A 21602-nucleotide genomic window follows, 5' to 3' on the forward strand; every position below is an offset into this window, starting at 1 on the left:
GCATCTGACATATTGATTTGTCTGTCTAATGTCACTTATTTTACGTAATCCGACATAATGGAAAAAAAGGACTCATCTATCAGCTGAACACGCCATACCTGTTACTATTTCACACAGCACTGGCTCTCTTAGGCAGCATGCCATTGGCTGTCAAAAAATAGGATGAGCAAGAGTGTGCTGGAAGGTTGGCTTCAGTCACTAAATGTGACATGTGATTTTCGGTCATATAAATTGACATGGTCCTGCAGTGAAACTGATATACCCACTGACCAAAAGTCACATACTGTGACATCGGTGCTAAACATGCGAAGAAACCAAAGTAGATCATGCAAATATAAGTGAATGTACAAACTGTACACAAGCAACAATCTAGGCAGTGGGATGCTGTGAACAGCAGTACTCTTCATAAACCTTGATTAAAATGTGTAATAATGTTTTTATATAAAAACAATTACATGAGAAATTCTTCATTTCATATTTTACATTTTAAATCAAAGTTGTAGTAATTAAATTCCAAAAATGAATACACCTTTGAATTAAGTGGATATTTGGGGAAGCATGCTGGAGCAGCAAAATTCATTGTCATTCCATTCATCTCAGGCCTCAGTGTCATTGCTGATGTTTAAAGCGTGATGTCCTCCTCATATTCATTTTGATTTTGAAGATACCCTTGAGATTTATGAAACCCTGTGAAAGAGAAAATGGAAGATTCAGTCAAAGGATAAATAAACGATTGTACTATATTTAATGCATGTACATTGCACTGCCCGAAGCATGCTTTATAATAATTGCAGATATAGTACAAATAAAAGAAATACACTCACCCAGTAAATCAAAAAGGGTATATATAGATGGTGGTAGCCTATCCCAGCAACACTGTTTGCAAGCCAGGAATCAGCAGTGGGTGAGCTGCCAATCCTTTACAGGGCCCACTCACATTCTTGACACAAGACTCGAGTCAAACTTACAAATAACATGTCATAGACTTTAACCTCAGGATACTGGATCAATTTGACAGCAGTGCTAACCACTGTGTCACTGTTGTATTTCATAATATTTATTTAGAAATGAATGTATTCAATTAACATTAATGTCAAACTGCTTTTGCAATGATCATTAAGAGCAGATTTATGCATGAACTCCCTTGTTCTCAACCTGGGGGATATGGCCCACTTTGGGCCCCAGTAAATTTCCAGGGGAGCCACAAGATGACTGAAAAATATAAAACAGCAGCAAAACAGCTTTCTCAATATTCAACCCATTACATGTAACCCACAATGCTCTTAGCTTTCTCAAAGTTTCCCTTTAAAGTGCAGTTAATATATAAGTTGTATCCATATATAGTTTATCTGGATTATATTTATGCCTGGCATTAAAATGTGTCTCCAGTGTTTGCATCATGTCTAGAGAAAGACTGGATGGACTCCCCACATATACACAGCAATGCAACATACAGTATATTGGTCACTCTTGTTTGTCTATGCAGCATAGCGCATTACAGCTTCTAACCTACAGAGTGGGAACAACTGTTTGTAATGTCCAACAAGAACAAATGAAAAGAAGGTGACATGCCACATTGCCATACAGAGCTTTAATGTGTTAGAATGAGGTGACAGTCTCATATAGGCGTAGGTAGGTAAACTTCACACAACACACACACACCACTCCACTCACTTTTTAAAGGTACACCTTTTCCAGGACCCTTCTGCAACCTACCTGACTGCTGGCAACACCCTACATAATACTTTTGCTGTCTTGATGGTTGTGTGTCTAGAGAAAAAGAGGTTATGTTTAAGCTTTACAATGCACCAGTGAGGCGTCAACTGCAGTACTGTTGGCAGATTTGGTCTCCATATTACAAAAAAAGTCATAGTAGTGCTAAAGAAAGCTCATAAAAGAATGAGTAGGATGATTGTGGGGCTCAAAAGGTGTGAGCTACTGTATGAAGAAAGACTGAAAGAGCTGAACCTTTCCAGTTTAGTCAAAAGGAGATTAAGAGGTGACATGATTGATATGTTTAAAATTATGAAGGGAATTAGTACAGGGGATCGAGACTGTCATTTTAAAATGAAGTCAACAAGAAAGGGACACAGAAACTTGTTAAGGGTAAATTGTGCACAAATGTTAAGAAGTTTCTTCAAATAGAGAATTGTAGACACATAGAATAAGTTACCAGTACGGTGGAAGACAGTAGAACTCTAAGGATATTTAGAATGTGACATGGTGTTATTTTGAAGCAATTAATTAGATAAAATTGGCAAGGTTTGTTGGGCTGAATGGCCTGTTCTTGTCAAAATATTTCTAATGTTCTAAAAAATTCATTTGCATTTCTACTCATGTTAAATGTGGCTACCACATCACTCCAGTGCTAAATCCTGAGAATAATAGTTTCTTTAATTAATTTATGAAAAAATGTCTGCAGTCATTAATTCTGCATTCTGAATATTACTTTTTGATTTTTATTTTCAGAAATAATTCATGATTGTAAGTTTAATTTAAAAAGTAAACTTAAGCCCAATGAGTAGTGAGCTTTGCACAAGTTGTGTAGGGCCCTAACATATTATTGTGGTACGCCTGGGGAGGAATAAAGGTTGAGAAACACTATTTCAGAACATTATTACCTGTTTTGAACTGGGGTCCGTCTGTCAAGTAACTGTCTTGATCTTGTGGTGACAACTGCTGCCTAGCAGCTCCAGAATCCTGGGTTTGAATCTCAGGCTGTATGAAGTCTGTTTGCTCTGTCTGTGTCTGCATGGGTTTTTCTTCCATGTTTTAAAGTTGTGTTGGTTTGGTTAATGTGTGACCCTAAGGCCCTGCATGTGTTACCATGGGGTCATATGTGAGAGTGCATTGTGATGAACTGGCTCCCCATTCAAGGTTGGTTCTTGCCTTGTGCCTGATACTCTCTGAAGTCTCTGAATCCTGTGGCCCAGAACTGGATTAAGTGGATCTGTAAGTCGATGGGTGCAATCTTACATTTCACAAATGCCAAAACAGTATATTCTCAAGTATTAGTATTAGCTTGCTTAAATTATGAATTGTGAGATCAGATAAGGTAATGCAATTTGTTGTGAGAGTAAAACATGTTTACCTGTAACTCATAAGTAACTAATTGTTCCATTTTAATGAAGAATAAAAATTAAAAGATAATGGTGTATTGTTGAGGATGTTAAAAGCACCTTTGTACCCACTAGTGCAGATTCATATGTGGTCCACGAGAAGGGGAAGCCTCCTATAAAATTAGTGCAGAGTGTCGGCATTCAAACAGATTACCGAGACAGCGAGACCCAGACTGACCCCTACTCTCCTGAGTATGTCGTCCGACCAGGATCAGCCCCAGAACTTCTCACTCTTGCCAGCCTAACTTGGGGTATGAATGTTTTTCTTATATTTAATACCAAATCAAATAATGTTGTGAGTACAAAGATATGTTCACCACTGAAAATTATCCTATTATGAGCTGGCATTTCAAGTGCTTCCTTTCTTTGTAAGTAAAAAGAAACTAACTAAGAGTTAAAGGAAATCGGGAAATTGAAACACTTGTGCTGTATGTTGAAAAGTTATTGTTCCCTCCACACAAGTCTGTGCTGATATTGTAATAAATTTATTTTTTTATTTTTAACTTTAGGTCGGGGGTTGCCAGCAGGCTGGGAAGAAGTGAAGATGATCACACGTGCCCGAGAGAAGCGGGCATGGGAAGCAGCTCTCCCTCCTTTAAATGATTTATCACAGCTGCAGAAGCGCCGGAAAATGATGGACGAAATGGAAAGAAAGGAGTGGGCTTTTCGAGAAAGGGAAATTGAGAAGTATAAGACTTTTGTCAATAATGCTTTTTTTTGACATATGCCATTTAATTGGACGAAACATTATGTATCTTAACCTTACATTTTTTTCAGTTAAGAAAGTATTGGGGATAATTTATTTGGTGTATTCTATTGCTTGGCATTCCTGATATTTTCTAATTTAAATCAAATGTACTCTATTAAGAGACCTACTTGTATAAAGGCATTTTTCTAGAATGAGGCATAATTCTATTTCATCTTGTAAAAGATTAAGGAATCAAAAATTCTAAAATAAGTGCATTATAAAGAATATTTCATAATTCAAATATCTAAATTCATGATAGGTATCATAGGGGTGATATGATTAACTCCAGCAGCCTGCCTTTGAATGTATGCTGTCACATGAAAAAGTATGTACACCCCAAGAAATGTTTTTTCTTTTGTAACAAATGTGGAAATATCAGCATTTCAACTTCATTTAAACATTATCTTTAGATAAAGGTGATATAATCGAAGAAGAAACAATGAACATTTGACTTTGAAATAATTTATTCAAAACTAAAAATTAACTAATATACCCTTTCTTTATGACATCAACTGGTAGAACGTTTTTCTCACCTGTCCAAGCAGAGTTGTTTCAGCTGTGCAATGTTTGAAGGGTATTTTACGTGCCCCTGTCCTCTGGCATCTCAATGGGATTCAGTCCCTGGCTTTCACTTGGCCATTCCAGAACCCTTTATGTTTTTTCTTTTCAGTCATTCCTTGTTGGATTTACTGGTATGTTTAGGGTCGTTGTCACATTGCAAGGTCCACTTTCTGCTTAGCTTCAATCTTCTGACAGATGACCTCATATTATCCTCAATCACCCTCTGGCACAATGAACAATGCGTAGTGGAATCTATGAGGGTGAGTTTCCCAGGCTCTAACATAACAAAGCAACAACAAACCATAACATTTCCAACACCATACTTTAGAGTTGGTTCTGTTGGTGACATGTTCTTCTGTTCAAATGCTGTCTTTGGTTGTCACCAGATTTGTCCTCTGGTACTGAGACCAAGTCTCTATATCTTTGCCTCTTCTGTTCAAAGCACATTGTTCCAGAAGTCCTGTTCTTTACCTAGGTCAGGGGTGGCAAACTCCAGTCCTAGAGTACCGCAGTGGCTGCAGGTTTTCATTCTAACTATCTTCTTCATTAGTTTGTGCTGCTAATTAACTTCTTTTACCTTTATTTTAATTAACTTGATGCAGGCCTGTTAGTTGTTTCATCCATCCATCCATTTTCCAACCCGCTGAATCCGAACACAGGGTCACGGGGGTCTGCTGGAGCCAATCCCAGCCAACACAGGGCACAAGGCAGGAACCAATCCAGGGCAGGGTGCCAACCTGTTAGTTGTTTCTTTTTCTTTAATTTTAGCTGCCAAACAATAATGAGACACAAAACAAGGTGCCACATGACCAGCTCACCCGTGCCAATCACACAATATCTGAAAATAAAGAAAGGTGAAGGTCTCAGTAAGGTTGATCTCCCAGGTCCCCAAAACATTTTGACAACGTTCTTAGAAAAAACAGAAAATCAACAATTATGGAAATGTCTGCTGTGTCAGAATGAAAGCAGCAACAAGCCATAGAATTAAATAACGAGTTTAATTAACAGCAAGAATTGGCTTCTCATTAAGAAACTGGTTGGAGTGATATTAGTTGGAGTTTGAAGCCCCAATTTAGCTGGTCAACTGTTGACTTGTTTCACATTTAATTTCTGTTTGGCTGTCATTTAATGAAGAAAATAATTAATTCAGAGCACTGAATCCTTAAAAACAGGGCTTTTAAAATAAAGGGAAAAAGAAGTTAATTAGCAGTGACAACTGGTCACTGATTAGGAAAAGGGTTAGAATGAAAACCTGCAGCCACTGCGGCCCTCCAGGACTGGAGTTTGCCACCCCTGATCTAGGTGTTCTTGGGCAAACTTTAGTCTTGCTGTGATGTTCTTTCTCGACAGCACTGTTTTTCTCCTGGCACACCTCCCATGTAATCTAACTTTTACAGCCTGTTTTTAATGGTAGACTCAAAGCACTTTGACATCAACCATGGCAATAGGTACCTGTTGGTCCCCATTACGAAATTCTGGGGTTTTTAGAGACTTTTTTATCATCATGTATTCTGTGAAATGGGCAGAACTTACTGGTGTGGCCTGGCCTGAATAAACTGCCAGTTTTTTAAATCTTCTTCGTTTTGCATATAATCTTTTGGACAGTGTTTGACTTCTAATTGTTTGTAAGTCTATTTAAATCCCTTCAAGTACTCATAGTCATCCATAACCTCTTTTCTGAAGGCCTATCAAAGCTTTTTCAGTTTAGGTATGGTGATAATACACATTTCAACAACAAAAAGAAAACAAACCTAAATATCTGAGATTTAAATAAGACAGTTTCAGATAAGATTCTCTCTAATGGTGTTCTGATCGTCTGCAATTGATCTGCTCTACCCGATTCTAATTTTAGATATTTAAGGTAGTGATTAATTTAGGGGTGTATTTAATTTTTTCACAATGGAAATTTGCATTTATGTTTCATTTTACAATGGAGTTAGAAATGTTAACATGTCGTGGTATTTGTTATATCATAGTTACCTATAAATACTGTTTATATAAAGATTAATCAGATCTTGATATACCCACATATCTCAAAAAAGAAAACCATCTCATGGAGTGTACTTAATTTTTCATACGACTGTAAGTTCTCCCCATGTTAGTGAGGCATGTGTGGTAGAATACGTGTAACCAGTGATAGACTGACCTCTCATAATTGTTCGTTTCCTGCCTTGCACAAGGGTCTTTTAGATTGAAGATCAGCTCTTTTCTCATCAGAATGGAGAGCAAGGCCAGAATCAGTTCTATCAATGGGCACACACACTGAAACCGGAATAAACTAAGTATCACCAGTCAGCATAACCTGCCTGTCTTTGGGATTTGGGGGAAAAACTAGAGTACCCAACCAAACATCCACAGGGAGACTCCTCAGACAATGACCAGACCATGAAGTGATATTGTGAAACAGGAGTATTAACTGGTGTCTTATTGCACCGCCCAGAAATAGTATTGTGTAAGTTAAATTCTGTCTGGCAACATTTTAAAATAAAATATTTGCAAGGTAGTATTCAATTATTTTTATCTTATAAGCATTTACAATAATTTAATAAGTTGTTAATGCTGCTGTTATGTATAAACATGTTTCGGGAAATTATAGACATTTATAAGTGAATTATTTTGTATAAATGCATTTACTTCTGTCGCAGTTCTGTAAAGAGAATTATTTCACATTGCTGCATATTTTTCATTAAATCTTCTGTGAGGCAGGTTGCAAGAGATCCGTCTGAAAGTGCTACAGCAGCTCCTAAAAGAGAGGGATGCTAAGCAACGTGAAATTCAAGCAACACGGATGGACAATCGGTGGAAGCTGTTACAAGAAGAGAAAGAAAAGAAACTGACAGAAATACACAAAGGCCACATTAGAGGTACTTGTTATTTTGCTTATTTCAAAAGTTAGGAAGCTAAAAATGTTTACTAGATGACAAATTATTATAGCCCTTCCACCTACCAACAGGCACCCAAATGTGTATAGCATGTCTGTGTGTTAACTGGAAAAAATACAGACATACAGAATAATATGACATCCTGAAATTTTTATCCATTTTAGTAAAGTCATATGCCAGATAAGGGCGGCACGGTGGCGCAATGGGTAGTGCTGCTGCCTCGCAGTTGGGAGACCTGGGGACCTGGGTTCGCTTCCCGGGTCCTCCCTGTGTGGAGTTTGCATGTTCTCCCCGTGTCTGCGTGGGTTTTCTCCGGGTGCTCTGGTTTCCTCCCACAGTCCAAAGACATGCAGGTTAGGTGGATTGGCGATTCTAAATTGGCCTTTGTGTGTGTCCTGTGGTGGGTTGGCACCCTGCCTGGGATTGGTTCCTGCCTTGTGCCCTGTGTTGACTGGGATTGGCTCCAGCAGACCCCTGTGTTCAGATTCAGCAGGTTGGATAATGGATGGATGGATGGATATGCCAGATAATAATAATGTTTAATAATCTTGTTATAGATAGGCAGCACAGTGATGCAGTGGTGCCTCACTGATCTGAGATTCTGAGTTTGGATCCTGTGACTAGTTAATGTTTGTGTAGAATTTGCATGTTGTATGTTTAATTTTCCATTTCAATGTTCTCCAAGGTAATTTGATTAGTGGTGGGGTCATTGTGTAATTTTCTGCCCAATGTTATCGGTATACTCTTTGAGAATGTCATATTATATTATGCAGTTATTTTCATGTACTGAATAATGTTTGGTCAGAAAATGAATGGAAGAATGGGCTCTCATTGACTTTTACATGCTGTTTTGTCATTATGTGTGTGGTTACATTAGGGGCTCCTGAATATCATTTCTATCATACTTTATCTTAAAGATACTTTTAAATGATAACATTTAGCAGAAAAAAAACTGAAAACCAGAGAATGTTTACTTGTTAGAGTACTGAACAAAAATAAGACTGATATTTTAAAATAAAATTCAGACATGATATGTCATTGAACAATTAATCTAAGATGTACCCACAGATTAAAAAACCTTGGGTAGGGTGGTCATTACTGTCTCAATTATTTTTCTCAATTGGTAACTAACTAAACCTCTTATTTTTTATTAAGTCTACCATACTATTGGATTCAGCAATCTCCATACTCCTTGTCACAGTTTGTGGTCCTCTCAATGATTAATTACTCATTGTCTCACAAATGAAATACCTTTAGGTCTTTAGGCCACTAAGCTTTTCAAGGTGGTGGAATTCCTTTCCTTGTCACAGCACTAAACACTTTTATTATTTTTAATTATTTGTTTCTTGTTTGATGATATTTTTTGTCTTGTTTCTTTGTGTAGTGTTACTGAACATCAAGAAAGGCATTTTTTAAGTCAAATATATACATCCATACCTATCAGTTAAACTAATTTTCTCCAGTTTAGGGTTGAGTGGACCACCCTTGCAAGATCAGGAACAAAACAGGAACAAGCCCAGGGGGCACAAGTCCATTGCAGGGCACATTGTATTATTGTTAGTCAAATCATAACCACAGTGGTGACATGTTGATTAGAATTTCACTGAAATCTGTACACATGACAAAAAGAACCCTGTAAAGATATAAACCTATAAATATCTCAGCTGGAAGACATTTAACTAGTAAAATATTTCATGGGTGACTTTTCAGTGATGATAGCTTCTTTTTACACTACACCATATTTTTTTTATTTTCTGCAAGTGGCAAAGAGTATGTAACATTGTACTAACATGAATATCCTAAGTGTTCATAATAAGTAAAAAAAAAAGGCAGTAAACTTAGGATTTATGTCTAATATTCCATTTCTTTTACTGCATTTTTAACATTTTTTCTTAACCAATAACGTTTACCTTATCTTAATGCTTTGGAACAAAGCTCCTGTTACATGTCTGAATGTCTGATTGCTGACACACCCAGAATTTCTTTTGAAGGAAACACAGATTTAGTAGCACAAGCAAGATTGAGATGTGCACTGTGGATGTTACAGGTGCTCTCAGCCATTCTGATTTCTAATGTAATCTCCTTGACAATGAAGATAAAAATGTTGTTTCAGAGTTTGTACAGTCAGTTTTAATGAAGCATAACAAATGGACTGAGGACTGACATAAGAACTAGAAAAGTATAAGAAAGTCTGACCAGGAGCCATTTAATTTAATATAATATGATTTATTAAGATATGCATTAAAAATACATACATATATTCCTAAGCCCTCATAATACAATTCAGAATTGCAGCAGGCAGGGTTCCAGTCTATCAAAGAGCCCACTCACCCATGCCCATCTGGTGGAAAACACATTTTGACACAGAGAGAATCATCACAGAAACCAAAAAGGCTTGTTATTCATAACTCAGGACACTAGCTTCATGAGATGGCATCACCACCGTTCCTCTGTATTGTAAAATTAAGGTATTAAAACAAGTCCTATGAAAAAATATATGTAGTTGAAGAAACTTTTATTTAATATAAAAACAGGATGCTGTGTAAAGCTTGTTGTAGCACATGTAATCTATAAAGGAGATGCCTTCATTTATGCTGCTTTGTTGTGTTTGTGCACTGACTGCACATTACCCAATATATATAAACAGATCTCACTCTGAAGTTTTCAATCCCTCCGCCAGTTGTAAAACAGAAAAACAGAAAACCCAACCAAACATGGATTAATCAGTGCACAGAGAACATCCCAGTCATGAGGTGAATTAAGTTCAAGACTCCTTACCGCTTACCGCAATGCCATTATATCCCATTCAACCAATAAACTGAAAATGTAGCAGCTTTTACAAATTTATCATTGCCCACGATAGTTATGAGGAGTGCCACAACAACACACCTTGAGAAATGATCTGCAGTTCAGGGAAGGAATTTGTTTAATTCACTTGAACACAAAAATCAGATCAAAACAGTGAATCAAAGACAAACTTGTACTCTGGAAAATTTTATAACAATAGATCATAAGGATTTTGATTTTGGAATATTTTATAACAGTAGATCATAAGGATTTTGATAAATGAGAAGAGATCAGTCAATTCATCAGGTTTGCATGTGTTGTGATTTATCAGCACACAAGATGGCAAAAGGGAGAGTGGAGGCCATAAAATACATGAAAAGTTCAGACCAGATCCTCAATAGTCTGCCCCAAAATAGGCCTCATCACAGGCAGCCAGACCTCAAACTTAAGAGGCAGACTTCTCAGACTTTATAAGGTCAAAAAACTCTTTTGAAATGTCCCAAATACAAAAAAATGCATTTTAAAGGAGGGGCTACAGCACACTGTAAAACCTCTGGCACAAGAAGACAGAGTTTTCATAAAGGAATAATTTATTTATATTAACAATTACAAGCACAAAATGACGAAACAGATAAAATGGAAAAAATAGGACAAAAAGGATGTGTCTAAAAAGGTAACCAATGGCTAAAAAATCTAAATCTTCAAGCCATTAATTGGAAACCAAGAACTATATGCAAAAATTCAATAAACTAATAATCAAACAAAATACTTACAAAATTATGCTAAACCTCCAACAATCAATGAATTCTGAAGGACTTGTCTCCTCCACTAGAGTATAAAGGCAGATGGTAATCCGTCTGTAGTTATGACATTGGTGGTCCCCATCCCAGGGTTCTTCCCACAATGCTACAAAGCATATGGAATGTAGCCTCAAGACTTATATACACAACTAGCAAAATACCCGCGCTTTGCAGCGGAGAAGTAGTGTGTTAAAGAGGTTATGAAAAAGTAAAGGAAACATTTTACAAATAACGTAACATGATTGTCAATGTAATTGTGTTGTCATTGTTATGAGTGTTGCTGTCATATATATATATATAGCAAAATACCCGCGCTTCGCAGTGGAGAAGTAGTGTGTTAAAGAGGTTATGAAAAAAAAAAAAGGAAACATTTTAAAAATAACGTAACATGATTGTCAATGTAATTGTGTTGTCATTGTTATGAGTGTTGCTGTCATATATATATATATAGCAAAATACCCGCGCTTCGCAGCGGAGAAGTAGTGTGTTAAAGAGGTTATGAAAAAAAAAAAAGGAAACATTTTAAAAATAACGTAACATGATTGTCAATGTAATTGTGTTGTCATTGTTATGAGTGTTGCTGTCTTTTATATATATAATATACACACACAGACACACAAACATATATATACATATACATATATATATACATATCTACATATACACATATCTACATATACATACGTATATACACATCCACAAAAACATATATATACATATACAAATTTACATATCTACATATATATATATATAGACATACATATATACATACATACATTCACATATATATATATATATATATATATATATATATATATATATATATATACTGTATATAAACATATGTACTTATTGGCTCCTGTATTTAGGATATGGCAGATTGGATAATGGACGGATGGACATCTGTATGCATAGCCGTATTTGCCCGTTTTCGTTTTTTTTCTTTGTTCAGTAATATTTCCGTAAACCCGGAGCTTGTCAGTTCAAATCCTGGTACTGACACCACTGTGCGACCCTGAGGAAGTCACTTCACCTGCCTGTGCTGCAAAAAACAAAAGTAATGTAACAAATTGTACCTCAGATGTTGTAAGTTGGTGGAATAAAGGAATAAGTAAAATAGATAAATATGTATTATACACATAGGAACTATTCATTTATTTTCAGTTAAGTCATCGGCAGCAAACTTTTATAAATGAGGGTTTCTGATTTTTAGATTTTGTTTTTGTTTATTCTTCATTGACGTTTTCTCTTGGAGAGCTTTTTTCATTTCATTGAAAATGAAAGCAGCAGCTGCCAAAATATGTAGCTTTCTTATTAATTTTTCAACATTGTGTAAAATAAATGTATAAAGTAACATAAAAGGTTTAAATACTAGTTATCCTTTTACACTAAAATATTACTAAAGAGATACAAAAAAAGTAAAATGGATATGTTCTTTTTCTTTAAGGAGATTAAATATTACTGAAGAAAGAAAAAAAAAATTAAACAGCCAAATGGGGCTATGCATACGAACTTAAAAGGTTTAAATAAAACAGAAATATATATTTTATTTTTACTTGCTTAACTTGTGGAGGGTGTATCCTGTAGCAAAGCCCTAACTTTTTTCGTGAAAGCCCGTTTCAGTCAATAAGTCTTAAAAAAACGTGTAAAGATATTGACAATAAGCTAAGTCATCTGCAGCAAAGTTTTATAAATGAGGGTTTCTCCTTTTTAGACAGTGCAAACTGTTTCTTCTTCATTGACGTTTTGTCTTGGAGAGCTTTTTTCATTTCATTGAAAATGAAAGCAGCAGCTGCCAAAATATGTAGCTTTCTTATTAATTTTTCAACATTGTGTAAAATAAATGTATAAAGTAACATAAAAGGTTTAAATACTGGTTATCGTTTTACACTAAAATATTACTAAAGAGGTACAAAAAAAGTAAAATGGATATGTTCTTTTTCTTTAAGGAGATTAAAATTTACTGAAGAAAGAAAAAAAAAATTAAACAGCCAAATGGGGCTATGCATACGAACTTAAAAGGTTTAAATAAAACAGAAATATATATTTTATTTTTACTTGCTTAACTTGTGGAGGGTGTATCCTGTAGCAAAGCCCTAACTTTTTTTGTGAAAGCCCGTTTCAGTAAATAAGTGTTAAAAACAGGTGTAAAGATATTGACATTAAGCTACGCAAACCCAGGAAGACATGGAATCGTTTAAATCAAGTATCATTACATCTTCCTTTCTTAAAGAGAAGTAAGGCAGTACTTATAAGCTTACATATTTATATATAAACATACATATATATATACATATATTTCTGAAGCCGTGCAAGCACACTCTTGAGAATGCAACGTATAGTTGTACAGAAGAAAAGCAATCTTGCCTCAAATGAATGGCAACCTTTTGTAGGTCTATGAACTTAATTTAAACTTTAGGTTTACACGGTGCTTTCTTTCCGAAGTACCTGCACTCATGAATATGTCTGTATGTGTCAGTCGGTCAAATCCACGCGCTTCGCACCAGCGAAGTACCGCTTTTAAATTTTTATTAAGAAGAAAATAAAACGTTTTTAAATTGAGGGAAAATATACTAATAACAGTTTGTTAAGGATCAGTTTTTTTGTGAAGCTGCCTTTACTCGAGTGATCACTTCGACCTGACTTGGTGGCCAAGTATAAGCGTTACCTCGTAGGTAACCACCCATACAATCAGATTGTGAATCAGACTACGAATGCCGTGAATGTAATTACACACTCACTGCACTTGCTTACGGTAATCGAAACTTGGACGTCAGCGCTAGAGGGGCTTAGCAGCGGTGAAGTATTGCTTTTAAATTTTAATTAAGAACAAAAGAAAACCTCAGAGCTTCGATTCTCGAAAGGGAAAGCTTATGGTTGGACAGCAAGTGACGTAACATCAGCCACGGTGCCTTCAGTTGTGAGAAGCAGATCATAGAATGATTGAAAATAGTTTTGCATTTACCTTTTTAGTAAAAGGCGAGCTTTTAAGCCTGAGAAATCACCCCGTAAATGCACACGTTTAATTGCACGTGTTACTATGTATGCTTACACAGTATTAAAAGACACTCAAAAATTAACGTCAATTACCATCAGCCACGGTGCCTTCAGTTGTGAGAAGCAGATCATAGAATGATTGAAAATAGTTTTGCATTTACCTTTTTAGTAAAAGGTGAGCTTTTAAGCCTGAGAAATCACCCCGTAAATGCACACGTTTAATTGCACATGTGTAAATATGTATGGTTACACAGTATTAAAAGACAGTGAACAACATCAGTTACCTTTGTTCCTGTGTTTGATAAAAGGCGAGCTTTTAAGCCTGAGAAATCACCCCGTAAATGCACACGTTTAATTGCACATGTGTTAATATGTATGCTTACACAGTATTAAAAGACAGTCAAAAATTAACGTCATTTACCTTCGTTCCCGCGTTTGACTCGTGCTGTAAATCTCTTCCTTGTTTTTAGTTCACGTGATTACGTAGGAGGCGTGATGACGCGATACGTGACTCCGCCTCCTCCATTAGCGTATATGGACAAAAAATATGTTCCAGTTATGACCATTAAGCGTAGAATTTCGAAATGAAACCTGCCTAACTTTTGTAAGTAAGCTGTAAGGAATGAGCCTGCCAAATTTCAGCCTTCCACCTACACGGGAAGTTCGAGAATTAGTGATGAGTCAGTCAGTCAGTCAGTCAGTCAGTCAGTCAGTCAGTCAGTGAGTCAGTGAGGGCTTTGCCTTTTATTAATATGTATAGATACATGACAATATTTTTAAAAATTACATAATAAAAAATGAAAATAATTCAAAAACAACAATACAAACGAAAGTATATTTAAGCCAGGGAATAAACCCTTACTGAAACATAGCAGGGTTTGTAGCTAAAAGCTAAGTTGTCCCAATATTAAAAATATTTAAAATTTGTCAAGGTCTCCACATCAACTAAATAACTTACTAGCTCACTCACCATAAACCTCTATGCATTGAAGCTGTAAAAGTAGTTCATTGCCAATTTTATACTTACTTTTCTACATAGCAAATTACAGATTTTTAATGTCTTTTCAGCTATCAGAAGAATCACTGGAAAGATGAAAAATGTTGAAGGGAAACGAGAAAGACATGATGTGATTGCTGAATATGCTAACTATGGATCTCAAATATATGCCCCTCTTTCTCGAACTGGGTTATTTCCAGATCGTGATTCTGAGAAATATGTTGTGAAAAGTAACTTCCTTAATACATATGAAGGTAGGTACTCATGTTCTGAAGATTCTTTTGTATATTTTTTAGTGCATTAATGCTGTGTTGTTTGGTAATAAGATTCTGTGACTTTTAGATTTACTGGTACTATTGAATGATAGCTTTTTGAACTATATAGCTTTTTAAAGGAGATATAAGTCATTTGACAATGGAGTAATATGTATGCATTTCAACATTTAGTAGAAACATTTCTGCACATGCAGTCTCATCTGGTTTAATTTTCCAAGCCTGTCAGAGTAGGACATGACCTTCTACTCTGGGATGCACCTTGCTGCTATCCTACTGCCATCATTACCATCAGACCTAACAATTTGATTTGCTCATTTCTGTCTTCTGACCATGGCCCTCCAATGGTTTATTTTTCTCCAATGGCCCATTGTAGGAGCTTTTTGGTTTCTTCTCCTCTGTGTCAGCTGGTTAAACAATCACATTCAGGAATCAAGAACTTCATCTACATCCAAAATTAACAGAAACAACTATGGACTGTTTAATTTGCTTTTGTAACTTTTCATCAACTTTAATAACATCAAACTGTTTCTGCTCAATGGGCTGACATGTACATATGCCTAGGTAAAGTGTAGATACTGTATATATTTATTTTTATACAGTCATGAAAAAGTTTGGGAACTGGGAACCCCTCTTAATTCTTTGGATTTTTGTTTATCATTGGCTGAGTTTTCAAAGTAGCAACTTCCTTTTAATATATGACACGCCTTATGGAAACAGTAGTATTTAAGCAGTGACATTAAGTTTATTGAATTAACAGAAAATATGCAATATGCATCATAACAAAATTAGACAGGTGCATAAATTTGGGCACCCCCAACAGAGATATTACATCAATACTTAGTTGTGCCTTCTTTTGCAAATATAACAGCCTCTAGACACCTCCTATAGCCTTTGATGAGTGTCTGGATTCTGGATGGAGGTAGTTTTGACCATTCTTCCATACAAAATCTCTCCAGTTCAGTTAAATTTGATGGCTGCTGAGCATGGACGGCCTGTTTCAAATCATCCCATAGATTTTCGATGATTTCAAGTCAGGGGACTGTGACGGCCATTCCAGAACATTGTACATCTCCCTCTGCATGAATGCCTTTGTAGATTTTGGGTCATTGTCTTGTTGGAATATCCAAGCAATGCGTAACTTCAACTTTGTGACTGATGCTTGAACATTATCCTGAAGAATTTGTTGATATTGGGTTGAACAAGGGCCCCAGTCCCTGAACTAGCCACACAGCCCCACTGCATGATGGAACCTCCACCAAATTTGACAGTAGGTAGCAGGTGTTTTTCTTGGAATACGGTGTTCTTCTTCCGCCATGCAGAGTGCTTTTTGTTATGACCAAATAACTCAATTTTTGTCTCATCAGTCCAAAACACTGTTCCAAAATGAATCTGGCTTGTCTAAATCAGCATTTGCATACAACAAGCAACTCTGTTTGTGGCGTGAGTGCAGCAAGGGTTTCTTTCTCATCACCATGCCATACAGATGTTCTTTGTGCAAATTGTGCTGAATTGTAGAGCGATGTACAGATACATCATCTGCAGCAAGATGTTCTTGCAGGTCTTTGGAGGTGATCTGTGGAGTGTCTGTAACCATTCTCACAATCCTGCACATATGCCGCTCCTGTATTTTTCTTGGCCTGCCAGACCTGCTGGGTTTAATAGCAACTGTGCCTGTGGCCTTCCATTTCTTGATTACATTCCTTACAGTTGAAATTGACAGTTTGAACCTCTTAGATAGCTTCTTGTAGCCTTCCCCTAAACCACAAGACTGAACAATCTTTGTTTTCAGATCTTTTGAGAGTTGCTTTGAGGATCCCATGCTGTTACTCTTCGAAGGAGAGTCAAAGGGAAGCACAACTTGCAATTGACCACCTTAAATACCTTTTCTCATGATTGCACACACCTGTCTATGAAGTTCAAGGCTTAATGAGCTAATCCAACCAATTTGGTGTTGCGAGTAATCAGTACCGAGCAGTTACATGTATTCAAATCAGCAAAATTACAAGGGTACCCAAATTTTTGCACAGCCAGTTTTTCACATTTGATTTAATTTCATACAACTAAATACTGCTTCACTAAAAATCTTTGTTCGGAAAACACCCCAGTGCTCAGATGTTCCTAGTAAATGAAAGACATACCACTGTTATCTTTTTTGTTGAAAGTAAATTATTATGCAGGCTGAGAGGGGTTCCCAAACTTTTTTATATGACTGTATATACTAAATATACTAGATCTGGTTGTTCTGTTGTATGCCTTAATGTATAAATATTTTAATTTGAAAATCTTTTTCTGTTAAGAGTGAAGGTTTGTTATGCAATTTAGTGGTTACATTTTGCTTAACAATACCTGGTTGATTTTGTATTTAGTATACTTACATTTATTAGAAATTATCATAGTGCCAGTAACGGCACACTGCATGATAACGTGTAGTGAATACACTTGACATACATTGTTTTCATCCTCTTTCTCTGTATGTTTATCATTCATTTGCTCAGAGGTTGATGCGATTGCTGCTTCCTGAGCTGCTCTTCTTTTCTCCACAATACTGGCCCACTTCTTCTCTTCTTTTCGTGTTAAAACTGATTTAGTCAGTGTTTGTGTTGTAATTACTTAGTACATTTTCTTTAATTTTTCACTTAAGCTGGCACTTAAGTCTTCAATCTGTCTCAAGAATGTTTTAAGATATGAAGAGGTAGGGGAAGTGACAGCGAAGGTGGTAGGATGAGAATGGCGCCTGTACCCATGTGCCACATGGCCACTGCCGAGAGTTTATTCTACAATTAAATAAAATAAAAATAAAAAGTGAAATAACCTTTGAGGTCAATCATCACCCTAAAAGCGAATAGTAGACGTCACGTAGTATATGTATACCAAATTTTAGGTCAATAGGTCAAACGGTTTGCAAGCTACAGGTGATTTAAAATCCTGGACAGACAAACAAACAGCCACAGTAGCATATTATATATAAAGATTAATTAATGATAGTAATCCAAGCAAATGTGGTATATCTTTGTTTTTGTTGATTAATCTGTGGAAAGCACCATGAGTTTCATATAAATGTATAATTAGGTGCTATATAAATAAAGTTATTATTATTATCATGCTCTGCACATATGGTTTAACGGGTCATTGTTGGAATTAAAGGCTGGTGAGGAAAAAATATAACAATGCAAAAATGTTCCTTTTTTATAAGGTTTATTGGAGCTGGAAGCATCTCTTCCAGATTTTGTTACACAGCCACGGATAAAAGTTCCAAAGCCTAAAGTAATGACTGGATACATCCGACGAACCGCTCGGCGTGAAATGGAGTTGACAGAAATGTACCAGGTATGACAGAATTTCAGGATAGTTTTGCAGTTTGTTTTAGCAACATGTGAGTCACATGGAGAAGTGGCAAGTCCAATTTTTCTTGATTGGCGACACTAAATTGTACTACAACATGAGCTTTGCAACAGTGTGTAGACCAGTTTGAACACATGAATAGGACACTAGCCCACCCAACTTGAAAAAATGAGCAGGTGACAAAAAGGAACATTATGATTATTTCACTTTGATATATGAAGTCCTTCATAGCTTTTTACAGTACTTTTCTGTCAACAGTAAGGTCTCTGTATTCACAGGGCTTATGTGTCAATAGCACTTACGAAAACTGAAATCCATGAATATTATGTTTCTTATTTAAATATGTAATATTAAATGTTTTTCATGTAAGCAAAATGAACTAGTGTATAGTATTTAAAAGTGATAAACAAGATCTTATTATGTAAAAGAGATCTAATCTTTGAATCTGCACTGCTTTGATCCACGGACAAACAGAATCTACATTGTTTTTTCTGGATCTGAGGTTCAGTTATTGTATGAAGTCTCTTCCAATACCTCAGCATAGGCATTCCTATGGATTCTGAGAAGTGTGATTCCTCCCATAAATAAATCAGACCCTTTTGTCCCCTTTTTTGAAAATGGAGCCCATTAATTGAGTAACTTTAGCCAAAACACCCTCATATACAGAAACCAAATAAAATCCACCATCTGGGTTCAACTTAGATGATCTGTACCTTCCAGGCTTACCTTCTGGAACATTAAACTCTCCCAGTAGAAGTACAGAGTCAGTAGATTACACCCTTTTAAGCACCAAATCCATTGTTCATAGAAAGACCAAATTCTCTGAATACAAAACACCCTCATATACAGAAACCAAATAAAATCCACCATCTGGGTTCAACTTAGATGATCTGTACCTTCCAGGCTTACCTTCTGGAACATTAAACTCTCCCAGTAGAAGTACAGAGTCAGTAGATTACACCCTTTTAAGCACCAAATCCATTGTTCATAGAAAGACCAAATTCTCTGAATAACTGTTTGGTGCATATAACATAAGCAAACAACATCTGAAATTTTACTCTTTGCATCTCAAGTTCTACAGAAATGTCTCTGTCACCCACCAGTACAATCTATTTGTCTACAGCATCCAGCCAGGGCTTGTGAATATCTTTGCTCCCATTGGGGTCTCATCTGTGATCTAATTCCAAAGTAGTAAAGAGAGACAACTTTTGATTGAGTGCCAACTGTATCTAGATGGTGCTTTCAGGCTTGCTGCACAAGCTCTAGACAAGTTTCATTCTGTAATCAGTCTCCGCTGTCAAGCTCTAGCATAACTGGGACCATCCCATTGTTGCCTGCCTCCCAAATGGAATGGTACCCATCACTCATTCATCAACTTTACATGTAATTTCAGTCTCCTTCTCCTCCAGGACTTACATTAGGATAACTTGATCTTAATACTTAATACATACAATAATGTACTACAATTATTAATATGTAAAGGAGAGGTTACAGACCACTCTCTGCTGGAAAATACAATTTTTTGAAAAAAAAAAAACGATGGATATATCATTACTAAACTTTTGTGTTTATACCTTTGGGATAACGAACATTTCTCATTAAGGCAATTAAAATGAAGGACATGGTAGTACCTGAGAAGAAGCCGCTGAGATTTCTTGTGAAGATAGAAAAGCCCGTGCCACGCCCACCTACTCCAGGCGTCCAAGCACCACCTGAGGTAATGTGCCTATCATGGCAATAAAAGAGTGCATTGATTAAATACTCACGTAAAATGTTTGCTGCTAGTTCAAAGGTGTCTTTTTACTCTAGTATCTATCCTGAGAATGACCGTCATTTGAAAAACTTTCTAATATAATTTCCCTCTGTGTATTAACTTATGTCATTATGGCAGAGAAGCATCTGTGAGTTAGCTCACAGAAAAAGGTGTAGTTTTATGTTCAACTTTTTCATAATCAGGTAGGAACACAAATTGTGCCTATTTGCCTGTTTTACTTGTAAGGTTGATTTACAACAGTAATTTAGTAATAAGGTGTTGGTGCTTGTTGCTTAAGTGTTTTAAAATATTATTGCTGGCATTTAGCTCCATTTAAGCACATTTTGGTTGTCTCTTCATAAAGTGTCCTTGACATAGTCACATTTTATTTTTTACATTGCATTGAATCATTTCATTTGGCTTGTTTGACATCAATCAACATAAAAGACTTTTTAATGTCAAAGTGAAAACTAACCTCTGCAAAGTGGTCTAAATAAATTAATAATATGAAACACAAAATAAATAAAATGCATAATTATTCAGGTCAGTGAGTCTGTGTCCATAGGTCTCTTTGCCAGTTTTACACTTGTGGACATTAACATTTTTTCCCCATTCTTCTTGGCAAAAATGCTCAAGCTCTGTCAGCTTGCATGGGAATTGTGAGTGAACAGCCTTTATCAAGTACAGCCACAGATTCTGAAATGGACTGAGATACAAACTCAGTAACATTGCTGTTTTTAGCCATTGCTTTGTATTTTTGACTTTGTACTTGGGGTTGTTGTCTTTCTGGAAAACAAATCTCCCAAGGTGTATGTTTGTTGCAGATTGAGTCATTTTTTTCCTTTAAAGTTTTCCTTTGTTTTGCTGCATTCATTTTACCCCTCTACCCTCTCAAGTGTTCCAGAGCCTATGATAGAGAAGCATCCCCACAGCCAGATTCTGTGTTTTTGATAATGTGCATTGCTTGATTTATGTCCAAAATGGCCAGAAAACCCCATATTGGTCTCATCAGACCATGGCACCTTCTTCCAGTTGATTTCAGAGTCTCTCATGTCTCATGTCAAAGTCTTTTTTTTTAAATAATGGCTTTCTCTTCGATCACTCAGTTTTTGTGGATGGCTTACCCAATGCAGAATTTACAGCTGTGTCATACCCTTTATATTTTCTGATGATATATTTAACTGGACTCCAAGGGATTTTCAGTGACTTGGTTACTTTATTGTGTCCATTCTGTGACTTGGGTTTCTCAATCACCTTTCACAAAGATGCTTGGAGTATTCTTTTTGTCTTCATTGTGTAGGTTAGGCCACCATACTGACTCATCACATGATGGACCTTCCA

At 36.2% G+C, this 21602-nt stretch overlaps 1 protein-coding gene across 1 annotated transcript in view; it reads left to right on the plus strand.

The window, feature by feature from the left end:
- cfap91 (cilia and flagella associated protein 91) overlaps nucleotides 1-21602 on the plus strand; it is a 63167-nt gene that overhangs the window by 10835 nt on the left and 30730 nt on the right. The window contains exons 6-11 of the mRNA XM_028800766.2: nucleotides 3195-3370; nucleotides 3629-3806; nucleotides 7135-7292; nucleotides 14963-15145; nucleotides 18360-18493; nucleotides 20112-20225. Of these exons, the coding sequence (XP_028656599.1) occupies nucleotides 3195-3370; nucleotides 3629-3806; nucleotides 7135-7292; nucleotides 14963-15145; nucleotides 18360-18493; nucleotides 20112-20225 (943 nt within the window). The remainder of the gene's footprint in view (nucleotides 1-3194; nucleotides 3371-3628; nucleotides 3807-7134; nucleotides 7293-14962; nucleotides 15146-18359; nucleotides 18494-20111; nucleotides 20226-21602) is intronic.

Source organism: Erpetoichthys calabaricus, chromosome 4, assembly GCF_900747795.2.
Source record: "Erpetoichthys calabaricus chromosome 4, fErpCal1.3, whole genome shotgun sequence".
Lineage (NCBI taxonomy): Eukaryota > Metazoa > Chordata > Cladistia > Polypteriformes > Polypteridae > Erpetoichthys > Erpetoichthys calabaricus.